The 21,295-nt window shown below is 32.5% G+C and overlaps 1 protein-coding gene across 1 annotated transcript in view; it reads right to left on the reverse strand.

The window, feature by feature from the left end:
- The window catches only part of TRDN (triadin), a 110,890-nt gene that overhangs the window by 47,779 nt on the left and 41,816 nt on the right, over window positions 1–21,295 (reverse strand). Inside the window, exon 2 of the mRNA XM_006926138.1 lies at window positions 19,372–19,581. Coding sequence (XP_006926200.1) covers window positions 19,372–19,581 — 210 coding nt within the window. The remainder of the gene's footprint in view (window positions 1–19,371; window positions 19,582–21,295) is intronic.

Here is a 21,295-nt window from a genome sequence, read left to right on the forward strand (position 1 = left end):
ATTAAATTAAACCTTAGAAAAGAAAACAAAATGGAATTTTATAATTGCAGTTGAAAATTTTAAAAGAATTATGTGTAAGGAACTGAATTGTACAGTCATCATTAAAGACATTTTTGACACTAGTATATTTTGTATCTAATGGAAAAAATACTGCAAATGGGGTTTTTATGACATAAATAGATTGAGATCACTTACCCATTCCCCTTCTTTCTAAGTGCTCACTGAGAAACATAACAATAAAATCCAACAAAATAGATAGTTTAATTATCCGTATGCTTAAATGCACTATATATGCTTAAATGTATATTGCTTGGTTCATTCTAAAATAGTCAAATAAGATTATTTCCATGAAGTTAATGTTGCTGGCTTGAGACCTGCTTCTGATTTTCAGCCATGTAGACAACAACTTTGAAAAGATAGATATATAGTAATATAGATTATATAAATATATCTTGATTCTCATTCCTTTTCTCAGACATCATATCCAAATTATATCAATGGGAATAATATTTTACCATGCAACTAAACCTTTTAGTATCTTCTTTTTAAAGTTATACTCAAGTAATTGTACTTTCTTACTTCCCACATTTCCATGACTTAAATTACATACATTACAATAAGTATCATCATAAAAATAATAGTAGCTAATAGTTATAGAGTGTATATTGCCTTCTGGATTCTATTCTAAGAACTTTACATATGTTAACTCACTTTTTCCTTTCAATAACCTAATGTGGTAGTTATATAATGTTATCTATATTTTAAATATAAGAAGACTAAGGCACAGCAAACTTAAATAAGATGCCTAAGATTACATAGCTAGTAAGTGATGGAGCCTGATTTTGTACCTTCCAGCCCATGTCTCTTAAGTATTGTGCTATAGTGCTGTCAAACAAACAAACAGAAAAGTGAATTCACAATTGATTCTAGAGTAAAATCTTGGATGAGATATTCTGGGAGTGGTTTTCTTGCTGTTAAAAGGGGGAACAAGAAGTTTTCTGCATGGTATCAGAGATCCTGGAGCTACTATGGTTACCTTATAACCATGAGAATGGTAGCTGACTCACTGAGGAAGGCAAAGGTTAAAAATGAAAGAACTTGAGTCCATGACATTGCTGAGGCATTGGATTATGATATCTTGGAATAATCACCCTACTTCCAGTGCTTCTGTTATATGAGATAAGAAATGTTTCTTTGTGTTGAAGTCACTCATAATTGTCTCTTATATTTCTTATGAAAATATGTGTCACTAGATGCAGGGGAAATTGTTTTAGGCCCCTTATGATCAGTAATTGGATTCTTGGCACTCATAAAAGAATACCAAGAGAAACAAGAAAAAGTTTAAGGTTAAATAAGATTGTTTTGTGCTCTGTCTTTGCAGCCAAACTATACAGATACGTGTTTCTAAAGATACAAGAGAAATTAGTCACCTTTTCTGCTTTCCTCCAAAAATGGTTTCACTTTGACTATCAGTCTTACATTCTTTAAGACTGTTTTTTTTATCTTTCATATTCTGAGAAACATCAGCATGATGCTCTCAGCTTAGACAGGTAGCATTAAAGTTAATGCCTCTCACCTCGTGCCAAATCTTATCAGAGACAGAGACAAAAGGAAAAATCAGTAAGACTGATCCTGTGTGCTTTAAAAATTTTGACATTTTGTTCATCACAGATTTTTTTGCATTTATTTTGAATTTTTAAATATTGTTTAAAAATATTTATCTTAACCATTGAGTTTTTTAGAACCCTCTTAAATTTTGCACCCAAGTTCTTCACTCACCTCACTCTAGTCTTGGTGTCTCCCCGCTCCCCACCTAATAGCTGTGTGGTGTTCAGAAAATTAACTTTGCAATGTCTATAAAATTTATTGATGCCTCTGCTTTCCCAAAGTTCTAAATCAAGACCTCAACTCCTCATGCCAGTTATTCCTATATTCAACCTTTTCACACTTCAATTTATAATATACCTAATTCTGACAAACTGTATTATATAGAGGGAAAAGAAGACCCAGAGTACTCTGTGCTCCAGTTTGCTGAATTGTAAAATGACAACAGGAATAATAATACTTAATACTTAAGGTTGTTATGAGTATTACATGAGATAATAGATTCAAATCACATAATATAGTGTTTGATAATTGAAAGTGTCAACGTGGAGAAATGAACAAGACTGTCTTTGAATCTTGAATGACCCAGAGGCTCTTCCCAGTTTGCTAGCTGGGACCAGCAGCTTCCCCACCCCTCAGCAGCAAGCTCTGTATATGATGTCACCTTCTCTCAAGGTCTCCAAATGCTGTACAACTGCCTTTTCTAGTATCCCCTTGGGAATTTGGCTCTTAAATTCTGACTGCTTGGTATCCATTCCCAAATAATACCAAGAGCTATAAGGCTTCCTTCATGCATTCTTTATCAAATGAAAGAACAACTAAGAGGTGGGGTCTCTAGAGCTGCCCTTCTGCATTTGTCTGAGTCACTCTATGAGATGGCAGGAGAACAAAGGTCCCAGTCATATTCTGATCCTTATGCTCATGAATCTCTCCCTGTACCGGATGGTACTCATTGATCTTCACTCAAACTCATTGTAAATAAATTCCTTGGTGTAAAGCATCTAATGCACAGTAAAGGAGCTAGTAAATGTTAGGTAATTATTAATTCAGTTTGCAGAATCACTTAACTCAAACACATGGTAGTGCTCCATAAATGTGTGCACTATAAATATTACACTACTATCGCTTAGTCATTATGTCCTCACGGGCAAGCTTAGCAGGGTCTGTAAAATCCAAACAATGCTTTTATCAAGACTCATGAAATAACTAGTACTTGTCCCCTGTTGCCCAGAAAATATTCGCACATATTCAGATCTAAACAAAGCAAGGAATTTTAAATGTGTTACAAATGATACCTAAATTAGGAAAAATTCAACTCAAATGTATGTTGGTGTGTACACCTTGCACATAGTAGTACTCAATATGAGGTTGACTAAAAAATAGAGGTTCTTCTTTCAAGACAATTATTTAGCACTTATTGTATGCAATATCCTATCTTAAGTGTAATATAACTAACACGGTGCTGTCATTTATGGGCTTGATATCTAGGTGTTTCTAATTTTGATATGTGAGGAATGTTGGTTTAAAATATATAGAGGTAGTTTTCCACACCTAAAGAAATTATAATTTTAAATGACTAGTTTCTTCCTTTTGTTGCAGAAAAGTTTTGGGTACTTTTGCTTTTGTTGGTAAAATTTTGATCCAGTTAAGAAAACTATTACCAAATTATACATTATTTAATATGCTCTCAGTTACATGATAAGTACTGTGAAATTACTTAGTCTTTGTTCAAGGTGAACAGAATTCTCTAGAACTTTACCAGTGCCAAACAGAGCTTCCGACGTGTTTTCTCATCCCCATGCCACCCCTCAGGATGGGAGGAAGGGAAACACAGGTAGGAAAAACAAGATAAAAAGATGAAAATTATCTACATGCTATGCCAGTATGTGCAGGAAGCAATGGTTCTCACCACCATGTTAATAGGTTTCTTAAACTCAGAAATACAGCTGAGAGTGCAAATTCTTATTAAACAGTTTAAATTTGAGGTTTGGCATTCTTTATAACAGTCAACTATTTCTTAAGGATATAAGGTCAATTTAATTTAATTTATTTTTAACCAAAACACTTTGGAATAAAAAGCAGTCACAGTGAACTAAGTAATCCTTGAGTCTTCCAGGCCTCGAGTTTCCTGTTTTGACGATACTAGGCACAAACAAAAATATGTGCCCTTTTATTTACTATAAACATCTTCATCAAAGTGATGTTTACTCAAAACATTGTACTTTAATACTTTTCAGGTCCAGTCTGAAGTAACTTCCAAACTATTTCTCATGGATTGGATCATTTCCCTTGGGCACACTTGGTTGAATTCAGTGAAGTCAGAACTGCCATCTTTAATTTTATCATCACAGAGGAAGGGCTTTCAGTCTCTGATAGTCAAATGTCTTTTTTCCTCACGAATTTACTGTTTCTTATTCTTTATTTATTTCAAACTGAAGGTAAAGCCAGCATAAGAGAATGAGGAAGTAGCACATCCAAACAAGTCAGGAATTCAAGAAATGTTTGATTATGGTACTAGAATTTTGTAAGGGGCATACCAACTGGAATTACACATATTCCCATTATTTTCTTTTGAAAACCTCATGGAAGATAACTATATTTTATGTAAAATTGTTTCAAATCCAGAGGAAATACTTGATATTTTGGTGCCTATTTTATTGAAGAGAAGAGCGATAATTTGTGGCTAAAGTAGATTTTTCAACCAATAAATATTATAAAAGAGGCTCGTTTTCTAATATCCTCTCTTAAAATCAACTTGTAGTAGCTTTTTTAAAATGATTACACTAAAGGGTTAAATGAAGTGGCCCTAGCCAACTGATAAGGATTGGGGAGGAGAAAAAGAAAAAAATAATAAAATGGAGAGATGGAGACCAGTGAATATTAAACTCAACGGTTTTATTGTGTGCTTGTATTGGATAACTTTGTTTATAGTAAATAATATTTCAAGGATACTCACATGGACAGAAATGTGGAATTCAAGCTATGTTGTAGAAATTCTTTGAAAATGCTATGTAAGTTTAAATAAGTTTTTGTATTTGTTTAATTAACACAGATTTAGCAAGAAATACAAATATTAGTTCATTTAAGACCTGGTAATTAAGTTATGGAGCAATATGTCAGATGCTTCTATAAAAAAAGAATATGATGAAATCTCATTTTGATATATTTAAATGCCTTCTTTTACAAATAAATTAGTACCATCATATTTCCTTATTCAATAATAGATGCTATATTTTAAAAGTAGGACATTTAAAAAGTTATATATAACCACCTGCCCTGAATTACATAAATGATTTAACTTCAGAACCAAGTGTCTCAATAGATTTTCCTTCTCCTAGATTTTTAACATAGAGACCATATACAGAGGATGAAATTTCCCAGAATCTGTTATCCTTAATCTCAATGAACACTCCTCAGAACATAATGAGATGAAAGCTGAATTCAGGCTATTCCCATGGTACTTTTAATATTCACCTCATTATGAGAGATTTTTATTTACACATGTGGTGTTGGGGTATGAAGGCAGAAGAGGCACTTGGGAAGAAAAGATGGTCATAAGGTAGAGATCAAGGGAATCTGGAGCCAGCAAAGGATGGACTGAAATTCATGGGAACAATCTAGAACCTGCAACAATCCTATGACCTCCGAATCTCTCTTCAAAAAAGAGGAAGCAGTCACCTTTAACATGGAGCTAAATATATATGTTGGCCAGGAGTAGAAAAAGTCAAGGAAGGATCTAGCAGAAACTGGAGTTGCTACAGGGACAACTGTGGCCCCATGCCAACAAGGTGAGGCAAGAGATCAGTGACAACATGCATACACACTACGCCTGGTCCCCTGCAATGACCTTCATGGCTCTGCTTACCTTCTGCCTTCCAAATCTCACACACAATGATTCCTCTGGCTAACACAACCCCAGAACTGTGCAGAGGGGGAAATTCTAGAAAATGTAGTTTTATCTCAGCCAAGGTGACAATACAAATCCACTGAATTTAGCTTTAATAATTATCAACATTCTGTCAATCTGTTATCTTTCTCCTTTCTCTACATTTATCTTTTCCTTTTTCTAATTTGCTAAATATTTTAAAGCAGATCCTAGATACTTAAATTCTTAATCTCAGATCCATTGATACTTCAGTATTCATGTCTATTCCATAATGATTTATTTGATATTGTCTTGCTTGAGGCACAAAAAATGCCCATAGTAAATTTTCTATCTTTCTTGTGCTAAATGTGGACTGTTACTTCTTAAAGAAATGCCAGTTCCTTTTACTGGGAAATAATATGTTGAGACTAAAATTTACTCAATAGGGATACTCATTGCATTTGATTGTTATTGTTTCTAAACCTTTTGAACATCCAAAATTTTAAAAAGTTTTAGAATCATTAACAATCCAATTAAAATAAGAATACAGGATTTTCTCTCAACTTCTTTGCTTTTATACTCACATCCCTTTTCTCTTTTGTTGAACATCTTACTTCTCAATGATATTGTTTTTTCCACTGCATACCTATAAACAATTTCAAATAAAATGACGCCAATATTACCATAAACAAAAAAAGCAGTAATAGAGTTTTAAAACTCTTTTCACATTTTCTTTGTGCTCTTGAACTGTACCACACTAAGGACAGAGAGTCAGAATGGTATATTTTAAAGTTATTTGAAATAATTATTTTCTCTGGTTGTACCTATAGTATAATACAGAGTTAGGTTCATTTGTTTCTGTATGTTTTCAAATTTTAATGATCTCTTTTGTTTTCCTATTTTAATTTTTTAATCATTAAATAAAAACATTTACAAAGATCTCTAAGTCAAAACTTTGTAAGAGCACATAAAAGAAAAATTTTGTTGCTTTAGTCTCTTACTATACTGTTCTCTTCTTCTCTTTATGGTTATCTAATTTTGTAAGATTTTGATTTATTCTTTCATATATTTATTTCATATACATATTTGTATTGAAGGGAACACATCTAAAATTTTAAATAGGGGAATAATAAAATGAGATTTGCAATTTACAGTAATTGGCCTCAGAATGAGAAAGGAGGCAGAGGCAAGATTATAGGCAAAAATAAAATATGTGCTACTATAACAGTCTTGGGGAAACTAAAGCAGGAGTTCTGGAAATAAGTTACAGAGTACAGAACAGAATCCAGAGATGTGTAAAAAGTAGAATGAGTTCTTTTTGACCACTGAACATTCATGGATAGTGGAGAAAGAGGAATCTCATGAGGAGTCCTAGGCTTCTGACTTAAGAAACTGGAAAATGAATGGGATTTGAAATCTAGGAGGCAGGCCTGGAAAGAAACATAACTACCTCAGTTAAGGATTTTAAATTTAATGTTCCAACTGAACATCCTTATGGAATTAGAAAAATTAGAGAGAAATTGGAGTTAAAGATGTGACTAGGAAGTCATTAAGTGTTAAGGTTAGTTGGAAAGAAACTTCTTAGCAAGTAGGTCAATTAAGGGGAAAATAAAAATGCTTACGAGACTTACAGCATTTGGTTAATCTATCTTCCAATACACTGTTTAATACAGCACTGAATAAATGATGCAAGTTGTCGATGGGTGAGTGATCAACTAATAGATCTGCTAGTAATTGATTTATTTTTCTTCAATAAAACTGCATAAACCAATGAAAAAAATATTTATGAACTAAATTTTCCCTTTAAAATAAAAATAATGATTCTCATGGTGGGAAGACTGTATTTTTTTTTTTTTTAAACTTAACTTACATGCTTTAATTGTTTAGAACTTTGTCACTGCTTTTAGCCTCTAATCTTACTATCTGGCCATTTTAAAGAAAGATTGATCCTGTTTTTAGTTTGAGAGCCAAATAATAAAGATAAGCAGGCTAAATATGACAGCCACTGCTCATCACTTATTTCGGCCATGCAGTTATTGCAGTAAAGCAATGGAACAAGGTGATAGTGTCTAAAAGGAGAAGAAGCTGATGGTACCAAAGGAGTTACAAATCTTAAGAAAATACGGTTTTAAAAAATGGCATTCGACGGTTCTAATGCTGTAATATTTAATCAAAACGAAGATGTCGCATGTGCACTGGATTCGTTCATTAAGAACTCACATGTGTACTTGAGACATTTCAGCAGAGTAATAGACCTGTATCAGATCATATCTGAGTAGAGGGGCTCGGCTAGAGGGACAGACATAAAAAGAGTTGTAGCTAAGTAGGGAAATAGAGAGGTGAAGGAAATGCATTTGTTTTTCCTAGTAAAAAACACATAAGCATCTTGAAAGAAAGGATGAAATAGAGATTTTGAAGACACATCTGTATTTGAAAATACAGATTTCGAAGGCAGAATATGACATTTAAATCTAGCAATATTGAAAACATGCTTTCATGAGGCATTTTCCTCTCATACACACTCAGACACACACATTTTCTTAAGAGTAACGAGCTGTTTATAAATGCCAAGTCCGTCTACGGCATGGCCGTAGATCCCGTCTGATCTCCGGAGCTAAGCAGGGTTGCGCCTAGTTTGTACTTGGATGGGAGACCACCTAGGAAGACCAGGTGCTATAGGTGTAAAAAATAAGGTCCCTGAAATCTGTGAGGTCAACTAAGCGTTGCCTCGTCTAAAAAAGAAAAAATAAATAAAATAAACAGCCAAGTTTTCTTGAAGCAAAAACTTGTATTCCTTGTTATATTATTTATACAAGGCCATTAGACTGAGGTGGTTCACTACCTTAGCAGCCTATGTAAGTAAACCAAATTCTAAGTATGTAAATTCCTCAAGATTAAGAAATCAAACCTAAAAACAACTAATCACAGACACACCCAACTCCTGTTGGTGGAACTTTTCTGGTTCGGTGCTGTCTGATTCATTGCTTTTTTGCTCAAATAAATTCAAACATTTTAATATGCCTAAGTTTATCTTTTAACATCTCAGATAAATATATTTTCCCAAATCACTGTTATTTCCTCTTTCTCTCTTTCTCCTTCTCTCCTGATCTCTGAATACTAACCATATTAGATTACAATGATCAGACCTTCTTCCCCGTTTAGTGAGAATCATGTAAAAAATAAAAATAGAGGATGAATACAAAGCTCTTGAAATACATCAGTTTCTAAAAGATAAAACCCATTTGATTTACAATTTTGAAAAAATGAAATAGTTCCAGATGTTGGATATTTAGATGCTTTTAAACCAAAGAAAAACTAGAATCCTGATTGAAAAGCACTTTTGATGAGCTAACTGTTTTATTGACAGGACAAGGAAATGACTGTCACTTTTCTAATCTACATTTAAATAGTCAAAGTGTAGCTCCAGTCCTTGCCACTCAATATCTGAGGCATGGGCACTTTCTTCTGCTTTTTAATTTTCTCAACTGAAATTTTCTCATACCCATCCTTACTATTAACTAACTTTAGTATTTTAGAAAGGTGCCCTTGTGTGTAGAACCCTAATAAAATAAAACACAAGCATCTTTAGTGAAAATTACATTGGCTATTTCAATATTTAATGATAACGTTTCTAAGTTGCTCTTTGCTATTTCTCAACCGTTACATTTTGAGGCAATAAGGAACTTTATTGAATGCAAGTAAATGTACACTTCACCTTTCTCTTTCAATATGACCTCAATCAATTAATTTTTCCCTGGCAAAACTGTGTTGCAGATGTTGAAGCCTGGAATATTTCCAGCTAACTAGAGCTAGACCTGTGTCAAATAAAGGACATTTCATATTTCGAAACAGAATCACAAGCAACTTTTGGCTTCTTTCACCCAAGTCAAGTAAATGTATAAAAACTGGAGAATCATATTATATTTTTATTAATAAGCATAGTGTGGATATTATATTAATTGAAAAATTAATTTGCTTTCATCTTCTTAAAAAAGATATATCTTAACTAAAAACAGAATTCCAATGCTACACATATAATAAGGAATAGGAAAGCATTTTTTTCTATAGATTTGAAGATTTCCATAGATTTGTTTCCAAGCTAATAGTCAATGAAATTAATTTCCTTGTAGCATAAGAAAGTCAAAATATATACTCCATTGGATGACTTACTTGGATTATTATATTATAAACTTAACAAACCAGTGGAAGAGTTATTAGGTTTGGGATTAATACAGCAATTAACATATTGAGTAATTATTACATAAACATATGTTTTATCAAGTCAAGTTTTATCAAGTTTAAACATGTTTTATCAAGTTTAGTTTTGGAAACTTTTGACTGTATTATATATATATTTTTAGCTAGTCTATTGCTCAGTATTAGCTGATAAAATGATTTTAAAGTTCTTTTTTTAATCACATTAAAATATAGAATATATATAAAATAATGAAATATAGAATATTGTGCCATGAATTATGTGCTTACTTATCATATAAGAATAATAACACATTTCAGAATGGTTAGAACATCCTCACAACATAAAATAGAATACTTAAATCAATGGATTTCTATTGTATAATTGGTAGAATCTATGTATATTCACATATTTAAAAGTTGGAAATCCTGTAGTCAATTCATCTGAAATATGCCTATTTATCTTCTTTAAACATTGAAATATGCTTAAGGTCATGAAGAATAAATTAAAATAATACCAACTACAATTTATCTAACAATGACTAGGTACTGTTCAAAATTCCAAGTGTTTTATATGCTATTAATTGATTCAGTGCTCACAGAACCATATGAAACAGATAATATTATTGCTTAAAAAGAGTGAAACTCAGGCAGAGAGAAATAATTTCCCCCAAGTTTATACAGCTACTAATTGGTAGGTCAGGATTCTAACCCAGGATTCTAGCCCTCAGAGCCTGCATGCAACTACTTTGGTTCTTTTCTTGAAGTTCATGTGTTCTTTTGTTTTTATTTTTTTTGTATTTTGTTCATTCGTTTTTGTTTGTTTGCCTGTTATATACGCTAGGCAAATAATTTCTGTTTAGATCATACAAATTCTATTTGTCAGGCGATAAGCAGGGCAATAGGAATATTAAGATGAATAAGACAATTTTTACCTTTGAGATGTTTATGGTCCAATGGAGACAGAAGTTTAAAAAGTATTTTAAATGTGAATCCTAACCCTATCAATATCACCATAAACTAATATATTACAAAGAAATACTATGCTCATTACTCAGCATTCAGAGTATAAAAAGTACTACAACCTTCTTCTTTATTTACTTATTTACTTATTCTTTCACCTCAACACATTCAAATGTTTTTGAGCTCATATTCTGTATAAACACTTCTAAGCTCTAGAAAAAAATCAAGTAAGTAAAATAGAAAAAGCTATCCTTACAAACCTAACAGATCAGTGAAAATATTAAAAAAAATAATCACACCTAATTAAATATATGCAATTTGGAGTAACTACTCTGTGTGAAAAGCAAATAATATAATGATGAATTATGGTACTGACTTCATTTACATTCAAAGTTCTGAAAAGGTTTTTTTAAGGAAGTAAATTTAAGCATAGCACTGAAAGATATATAACAGCTGGCCCATCAAAAAGTAGATATTAACGTATGGCATGATTTATAATTGTATCCCTCTATATGCATAAATTTATAAATCCAATATAGGGTCTCATTTGCTAAAGTTCAAATGAATGATATAGACCATTTGCATCAAACTTTTATATTTTTGACCTTGAAATCCATCACCAGCAAAAACCTGGGATCCAAAGTATAGTAGCCAACATTTTCTTTTGTAAAAAAAAAAAAGTGGCATTTAAAAAAAGTGACAGAAACAATATCTGTCATTATCATAATTTCAAAAGAGAATTTTAAGACCAAAAATATAGCAACAATAGAATTAAGTATATTTCTTTAAAATAAATAATTTTTTATTTATCTTTTTCTTCAATTCATGACCTTGATTAAGCTCTGGGAATCATTGAACTATGAATCTTCTGTTTCCTTGAGGTATTTATCAGCAGACTGGAATTGTGTAATGAAATGCATCCTTTTAGATGGAGTGACCAAGAAGACCAAACAGTCCTGGGACATTCAACAGAAAATGTGGGATACGAGATAAGACTTGAATCAGACTAAGAAGCACACAAAATGTCATTCTTGAAAACTTAGTACACATGAGAACTGATAAAGTCTAAAATGGTGCATTTAGTGTCTCAGTCTTCCAAGTTTCCTGAAATGTAATAACATATTCATATATACACAGTCACACAGATATCTCTAAACACACACAGACATACTCATACATACAAATATACATATTTACATAACCATTAAATGTTAAATTTATACAATCTGATTGACTTTGGGTCTTTCCTGAATCATTTTACACCTCTAAACTCAGACTGACAAACAGTGCACCTGCTTAACTGGGCTGAGTGCCAAGGAAAAAAAAAATCAGGGAAATTAATTTCCAAGAGCAGTAGATAAATGGCACACCTCATTAGAAAATCTATTTAAAAGGCACATCAGGAGATGTCTGCAAGACTTTCATAAGAAATTGATGCTTCCTACCATCATACCCTTGCTGTCTCTCTTCTCAAATTACTGATCTTACTTCCTGGTAATAAGATTCAAATTCAAGTTACATTTAATGAATGACTCCTTTGTGCCAGGCACGTATGTTTTACATAGATTATCTTATCTAATTCTTATGAAATTGTTTTCAAATAAGTGTGTTTTGTGGAATGCAAGCAAAAATTACCAAAAGTACTTTGAGACCACCTAGTACAGTCATGTAATGAGATTTTCTTCTTATGAAAGAAGATGCTAATAAATTATGACCCTTGTTCTTGGACAAGAAAAGCCAAGAGTTACTGTAATTTTTTCCTGTACATTCTGACCTAGAGGGAATCAGAACATTTATTAATGCCTAAATTTGTAGTCATTTCTTTAGAAATCCTGTTCGCATCTATTGCCTAGAGAAAAAGTTGTCTCTTTATAAGTAAGGCAAAGAAGTTCATAAGGAATTTCAACCAAAGTTCACACATTCCGGTCCTAGAAGAATTATTAAATTATCAGGGTCCCAACTTTGTTTCCTGGAAGGGCTTCCTGAGTCTGCAGAAGCTTGGGATACAAGGCTTCTAGCCACCTTTGTGACCTTGAGCTTCAATTACTGAAAAGCAACATTGATCTGCCCCCCTTTCCCATCCCCCAATTTAGGGTTTCTGAAAACATTCATCTTCCAGGAGACAACTAAGGGCAGAGAGGATAATATCCAGGTGATAAAATATTTTAGTTTGTTCCTGTAGTCTTGAAATAGATATTAATGGCTAACCATTTCAATTTTACAAGTATCTTGTTTTAGATGATAAATTATATAGTCACCTGTGAGGGTCCAGAACTAGGCACCCCAAGTTGTCTCTCATTATATGCAGATTACTTTCAGCTAAAGGCAATTTTAGCTTCAGGCCCAAAAGAAAATCCCCTTTTTAACTATGTAGAAGAATTTGAATTAAGAGATTATCAGAGATAACTTCTTTTGACCTACGTATAAGGCAAGCAGATTACTGAATGTCTGCTTTTCTTATCATCCTGCAATGAAGTCTCCAAGGCACCTTACTTCATCCCTGGCTCAAGATATCTTATATACCTCAATCCTCCTTTCTTATCTCTGAATCTCTCAGGTATGTGGGGTCTCTGACTCTTTTACGTGTGTGGGGTTCCCGTGTGCATGAGATTAAGTTTGATTTTTGTCTTGTCGGTCTGCCTCCTATTGATATGATTATTCTGCCAGTCAAAAGAACCAGAGGAGGGAAGGGGGAATTTTGCCCTTTCCCACACATCCTATGTGGTAGTTTTGTATGCTGTTGAAACATTAAGCTGGAACTACATTTTCCAGAATTCCTTTAAAGTACTTTCTAGGTAACAATTAGGCACAAGAGAAGTTTGTGTGAATTTGGCAGGTAAAAAGAAAGCAACAGCCACATTGTATATTCTGTGAAGTTTGATATAGGGCAAGTGCTGTTGCAATTCATGCACATTTTTATCGATATGCTGGCTGACCTTGACCTGGGGCAGCAGCCAACAGCAATTCCGGTTTCCACTGGACCACCTCTTTCAACATCTTCAAATCCTGGCCAGATGCTTTTGCAAATGTGTTGGTGAAGGCACCAATTTATCCTGTAGCTCATTCACATTATCCTAATTCAAGGTGATAAGAGTCAAACAAGATTCCAGTTTGTCCTTGTCAGTTTCAGTTTGTCCTTCGTCTCCTCTATTCTATTTCTATCTGCTCTTTTCAATGATGGGGTTCAAGGCATGATACCCTAAAATATGGCATCTTGGCATATTAAATATTTTCAGCTAATTTTGAGAAATGGCATGTACAAGAAGGACATTCTGAACTTCTCCTGAAGCAGGTCATAAAATCCTCATGTGAGAGGTGCCCTCCTGATACCAGGAAGAAAGGAACATTCTCATCTTCCAAGATGCTCAGAGGAATCAAGTGAACAGGCTTTGCTGTTTTCCTCAATTTACTACAATTAGCTCATACCCTTTTCTGTCCTATCACATTTTCCCACCACTTTCCACTCTTCATCAAAACTAGGATAAAAACGCTTAGGTTAACTGCTTCTTAAAGTCTTCTTTTCCTTATGAAAGCTCCACATAAAATTTATATTAAATACATTTGAATGCTTTTATTTTATTAATTTGTATTTTGGTAAAGGAGCCCCAGCCAAAAAATTTAGAAGGATCGAGGAAAAAAATATTTTTCCTCTCCTATACCAGTTTCCATCCTGCTGACTTCTGACCCGCCCCAGACACACTGCAACAGCCTTAAGTTGACTGTTGAATCAGCTCCCATGAATGCATAAGCCATATAACAAATCTCCTAGTCTATATCATTCATAGTAATTCTACTCTGATCAAATTGACAGATACACTATAGTATTATTTGAGTACTGTTTAAACATTATACTTATTAAGAAATGAGGGTAGGTAAAAATCTCTTTTTTAATATCTGTTTTTTTGGTGCCTTAAAATTTGTCTTGTTTGATAACAATAATTTAAGTCGCAAATTTTGTAAATCAGAAAGTGAGATGCTATCTGCATTTCACAGACAAGAAAATATAAGTTTCTAGTCACCTTAGCTTATATGTTGTAGGGATGTAGATTGAATGCAAGTCTTCTGAAAGACACACATAAAAGCCAATTCTATATGTGCCTCACAAGCAAATTATGTACAGATAAATCAGATCAAACTCAGAAAATAAAGAATTTTGAAGGTTGCTCAGTGGAGAGTCATTCTTCTCAATCCAATACAGTACTTGCTTATGAAAATATATTTTTATTTCTCTACGAATAATTTTTTAATGACTTTAAAGCCTTTGCCTACTTTTCTAAAGTACCAGAGAGTAGTTTAGAACCCAAATATAACTGTCTTGATTGTGTGGCCTTCAGAGTTGTTTCCAGTGTGTTTTCTTCTACCACTAGCCTTGCTTTTTAAACATTAGCCATACATATTTCAAAGACTATTCATAGTACAAAAGACTCAACATAATATTAATCCTTAGTAAATGTTTGAAATGTATCAATTAAATATAACATTAGAAACATAAGAGTACCATTTACATTTTGAAACTCTCATTGAAACAATTGATTTTTTTTCTGTGAAAAATCAATATTAAGAAAAGGCAGGTTAGAACTTACTAAATGGAGAAAAGAAATTAGAATTTTAATATGAATGGATGTGTCCCATCTAACCAAACATTAATATGAGTTACAGAGTTTGTACTATAATTATACAAATTCCTTGAACTTATATTCTTCGAGTTCCAGAAATTGATCATTTGAATTTTAATTAGTTAAAAGTATTTGAACTTCTTATTTAAAGAATTTATCATTGCTCCTTTAAAATTTCAGCTTTGTGTGTGTGTGTTTTTTTTTTTTTTTTTTCATTTCAACTCCCCTGGTGAATATTTATTTTCCGAGATATGGCCTCGTGAGTCATCCTAACACATCATCTTTCTCTTTGCATCTGTTATAAATATAATACCTCTTTGTCAGCTAGAGCATTACATGGCTCTTCTTTATGTTATGTATAAGCATTTACCAAAAGATATATAACTTAGCAATGTAATTTTCTCAGAGTGAAATATATGGTAGCTAGCCTCCAAATATCACCCAATGATTCTTACTTGCTGGTATGCACACCCTTATATAGTCTCTTCCAACACTAAATATGACTGACCTGTGTAACCAGAAGGATTTTGTAGAAATGAAAGTATGTGATTTCTAAGTCTAGCTCATGAAAGCATTGTGGCTTCTATGTTATTCTCTCTTGGATCACTCACTCTAGGGGAAGCTGCTTGCCATGTTGAAAGGACACACCAGCATTAACTTGACAACCATGTGAGTGAGACATCTTGCCAATTGTTCTGCCGCCCCATAAAATCTTTCAAATGTCTGCAACCTCAAGAGATACCCTAAGTCAGAACCACGCAGCTAAGCCATTCCAAATTCCTGACCCATAGAAACTGTAAGAAATAATAAATAGTTATGTTGTTTTAAACCATTTACTTTTGAGGTAATTTATTATGCAGCAATAGATAACCATTACAAAATATAATAACATTTCATCTTTTCTTCTTTTTTAAAACTAAATGAATTGGGCTGACTTTGGTTAATAAAATTATATAGGTTTCAAGTATACAATTTTATTTTATAAACATTTTACTTTTTTACATCTCTACAATTTTATTAGATGTATTTATTAATTTTTAAAGTTGGTCGAACTGACGATTAAATAAAAATTTTGTGGTAAATATCTGTTTCTTCATAACGTAAGAAATTGTTTTAAAATACAAATGATGGCACTATTCATACCTTTAAGCAACATCCAACAGAAAACCTACTACGTGACAGGCATTCATATACAGAGATATATAAGACAGTCCCTTTCTTGGATGGGTTTAAGTTTCTAAGGGAGATGGATAAGAGAACAGATCCTTATAATATAATGTGTTAACTGAAGTAATACAAGTGCTGATAAAGCACAAAGGAATGAAAGCACAGTACAGTAAATTATTCTTAGGAAGTCTGAGAATGTTTTATAAAAGAAGGGGTAGGTATTGAAGAATGAATAAAAATTCTCTAGATAGAAAATTGAGGAATAAATCTCTAATAATGATATTTATATTTATACAGTGCTTGTGATAAACCAGGTTTTCTTCTAAGCACTTCAAATATATTCACTTACATAATTCTCTTAATCTCATTACATAGGTACTATTATTATCTCCACTTTACCAGTGATAAAATTGATACAGAGAGAGGCAAAGTGTCTTTAATATCACACAGCTAGCAAGTGGTAAGGTCTGGATTTAATGTGAGGAAAATCTAGCACCGGAGTTCACATTCTTAATTACTTAAATATGCTTTCTGCTGCACTGGGGTGGGAGAGGGGAGGAACGGTATAAGCACAGGCATCAAGCAGTGAGAGTAAATGATAATCTAGAGAAAAAAAGAAAAACAGGAAGAACAGTATTAAGTATGGCTATAAAAAAGTACATGAGCTGAATTACGAGAAGAAAATACAGAGCTAAGTCAAGAACTTAAATTTCATGCTACGAAATTTAAGCAAGAGAAATTGTTGATGAAATTTGTTTTATGAAGATAACTTGGGAGCGATGTTAAACAGGAGACACTGGATGAGGGAGACAAGAAGAAATTGTATTAATTCCCTCAAAATAAAGTCAAGGTCTGAAGTGTAGTAATGGATATGGTGGTAATAAGAGGAGGGAGCAAATTTATGAGACATATGAGTTAGCTGTCATGGAGTATGATGACTAATCAGATGGCAAACAGGTTTAAAAGATGACTTGCAGGTTTCTTTTTGTGGGGAATGGATAGATGGTTAGGTCATTAATAAATATAGAAAACTAGACGAGGAGGCCTCACATAGACAATGTGCTTAATAATCACTTGAAAGAACTGAAGTAGTAGTATCACAGAAGCTGTTTTTACCAGTAATGCCAGTAACATAAGTATTATCCATAGTACCTAATCGTGGTGGTCCAGGGAAGCTCTACTGTGGATTATAAGTGTGTTTTACATTTAAGTAATCTAATCTGAAAGTCTCATTATAGTAGCTGCTCATTTTAGAAAATAATTAAGAAAAAATTGTAACAGAAATTTCTGTAATGCACTTGTTAAATTATTAACTTTACAAATATTAAATTGACATATTCTTAATATTACAAACACTAAAGAATTATATTTTATAATCATATTTGATTCTAAAATGTAAATGAATGAAATTTTTAAAAAATGAAAGAAAAGAAATATCACACTCAATATAGGATCAAAGGAACTAAAAGCTAGAGTAATATATAATCAATTATTTTTCACTTAAAAATCTAGGTCATAATTTTATACTATGGGCATTTCAATTGTACATTCTTTTAAGAGCCTAACTTACAAAAGATACTAAAAGTACTGCTTTTTTCGAGCAGAGGTTTAAGCTTCTGGATAAATAGCCCTTTTGCTCTGGTTGATACCATGGGATTTTATATGTTAGATGGTGCTTACTTTAGCCCAGCTACCAAGGGTACAGTTTGCAGGGTCGTGTCAGTCACACCTCCATGTCAATACACCCAAATGATATAGTTTTATAACCTCATGATATTTATACTTGTATTTCTTTTAATATAGCCATTTCCTGGCACATGTAATAGAGTCCTGATAAATAATTGTTGAATGAATAAAAATTCATAATGAAAAATAGAAAGTCTCTGAGTATATAGAATGTACCTTATAGTAATTATAGTTTCTAGGTCCCATTGATTTCATTACCACTGAAGAAAGAAAATGGGATGTGGGAGGTGGGCAGTGTAGATATAAAGGAGCAGCACATCAATAGGTTAGTAAAATGTTTTTGCTTGTGGTAAAATGGTGATAAGCATAAAGTCATTTATCCATTTATTTAATACTTATTGAGCACCTGACGGAGTCCTTCCTTTAAGAAACTCACAGTCAATAGTGTATCAGATGAGAAAACAGACAAATAACTTTTAAAATATAAAAAGACTTTAAACAAAGGAAGGAGCACCTGACGGAGTCCTTCCTTTAAGAAACTCACAGTCAATAGTGTATCAGATGAGAAAACAGACAAATAATTTTTAAAATATAAAAAGACTTTAAACAAAGAGAAAAACAATATATTCAGAGATTGAATAAACCGTAATGAAAATCTGTCTTTCCTCACTTGTGCTATTCTTATTTCACTTCAAATCCATAAGAACACATGGACACTCAAGATGTAGTATCTCATTACAAGTCATCCTGGAAAATCTTTTTAACACACTTTATTTTCAAGAACTCAAAATAGGATATTTTAATGGGAGGAACAAAGAGTTTGTCTGGAAAAGAAGCTTGAAGCCAGATGGTAGGGGGACTTCGAAATACTTTACACTATTTTCCATTTGCTCAAAAATTTTGTATTTGGCTTTATTTTGTCTTATTTTTCCTACTGTAAAATCTACTAATTACCATTTATTAATGGTTGATAAAGTCCCAGTTCCAAAATTAAAGACACACTTAAACTTTTTGATCATCATCTTCATGAAATTATAACATTCAACCTTTGCTCGGCTCTACAAATAAGAAAATCTATTTCATTTTGAAATCAATGAGTACAACAGGCAAAGAATAGAAGGAAAAAGCAAAGAAGGAAACTAGACTTCAGCGACCTTCAAGCACACTTGTGGGGTGCTTTATTTATTATATTAAAATGGGGTGAAGAGAAACAAAGCCAGATCTGGAGAGAATACTGTTGCTATTAATTTAAAAGCCAAATTTCAATGATCTTACCTGAAAAGTTTTTGTAATCCACTAAATCAAACATAACAACGGCAACAGCTGACCATGTGATTATCAGAGCAATGACCAGAAGCCAGGCTGCTGGGGAGCTAAATGTGGTCACTATGTCCTCTGTGACTGTCCTCTTCAGTATTTTTCCAGGAGATTTGGGTACAGATCCATTTTTGTTGTCTATAACCGTTGTTGTAGTAGATGCATTTCCTAATCGACATTCAGAAAGGAGAATTACATTTTAGAAGTTTACATCAAATATCGATGACAAAACAACACAGATTATATAAGTATATGTAAGTTGCTTGTACCATCTTTTTTATAATAGAAGACACCTCTTTTGTGGCAGGGCCATTCCTTGCTGCCTACTGCCACATTATCCTTTCCTTGGCATTTACCTCCCTCTCTGAAATCTGTAAGCTCTCACAATCAGCACTCATTGTGTCCCATGTTCCATAAATGCTGCCATTCAGGCCACAAACCTTGACATCATCTTGATTTCATTTTTGCTTCTCTCTTGCTACCTCCTATATGCACTAACATAACAGGCAAGAAGTTTTTTGGTCAAGTTGCTTTTTAATAACTTTTTCCTTTGTGCAAGCAAAAATATCTTGCTTGCATAGATATTTCTGGGAGAGAAACAAAATCAATAATAAAAGAGTTCAAATGGATAAAATTCCTTTTGGATATCCTGGCTTAACTGTATAACTGACCTTTCTATTGAGTCCATTCATTTTTATTTGTGAAGGAGCACAGAAGAACCAAAACAATAATGTGGGAAAATCTTATTATATCTAGTAACTTTTTTATTCCTGCTTTCAAGAGTCTACTTGTTCATGAGAGAAAATTTTAAAAATACAAAAATAGCAAAATGAATAAATAGATAGATAATTCTTTATAATCTTACCATCCATAAAGAACCACTGTTGACATGTTCCATTTACATCTATTTTTATGTACCTACATATAGAAATATATTTTATTGATTTTTGACAAGTCATCATCATACTGTTCTTTACGTTTTTAATAGACAATGTATACTAAACATGCTCTCTTGAAATACATGTTCCATAAAATTCCATTTAAGTGGCTGTACACATGTCATTTCATAGCTGAGCAAAATTTAATAAAAAAGCTTTCTACCTTAGAATATGGCAAAAGTTTTCTCAGCACACATTAATAATTATTTATTTGGAGAAATTTCTACATATAAAATTTCTAGAACAAATAATAACTTTTATATATTTTGAGAATATATGTATGTATTTGAAAATAAGCATACTTTTGAAAATTGTGTAGACCAGCAGTCTGTTTTCCTGTTCTTGACAATAATGGGTGTTACAATTTTTTTAAAAAGTTTGCAATCACACTGGGAGAAATTTGCTTCATTTGCAACTCTTCGATAACTAAAGATGAGCTTTTTGCATGTTTATTTTTTTTCTGTATTTCTTGTAAAATTTTTGAGCCCTTTTAATAAACCTCTTTTTAGTGGCTTATAAAATTGTGTACACATATACATACATAGCTACATATATATGTACATATATGTAAATATGTTTGTACATACATAGATGTATATGTAGATACATGCATATGTATTTACATATATGCCTGTGTATATACATAGATGTATACATACAAAGGATCTTAACATTTTATCTGAGCTTTATGTTGTAATTTTTTCCTGCAAGTTTGACTTTTTCTTTTTATGGTATTTTTTATGTACAGAATGAACATTTTAAAACTGTGTAACTTTTTTCATTTTTCTGTGATAATGTCTACCTTTATATATCTAGAAAGCCCATCACAATAGAGAGTAGGCATATCTGATTATCTTGACTCATAATAAGTTAAATCTGAAGGAAATTTAGAGATCATCTAAAACAACTATTTCATGTTACATTTAAGAACAATTGAAGACTAA

The sequence above is a fragment of the Pteropus alecto genome, unplaced genomic scaffold (assembly GCF_000325575.1).
Source record: "Pteropus alecto unplaced genomic scaffold, ASM32557v1 scaffold79, whole genome shotgun sequence".
Classification (NCBI taxonomy): Eukaryota; Metazoa; Chordata; class Mammalia; order Chiroptera; family Pteropodidae; genus Pteropus; species Pteropus alecto.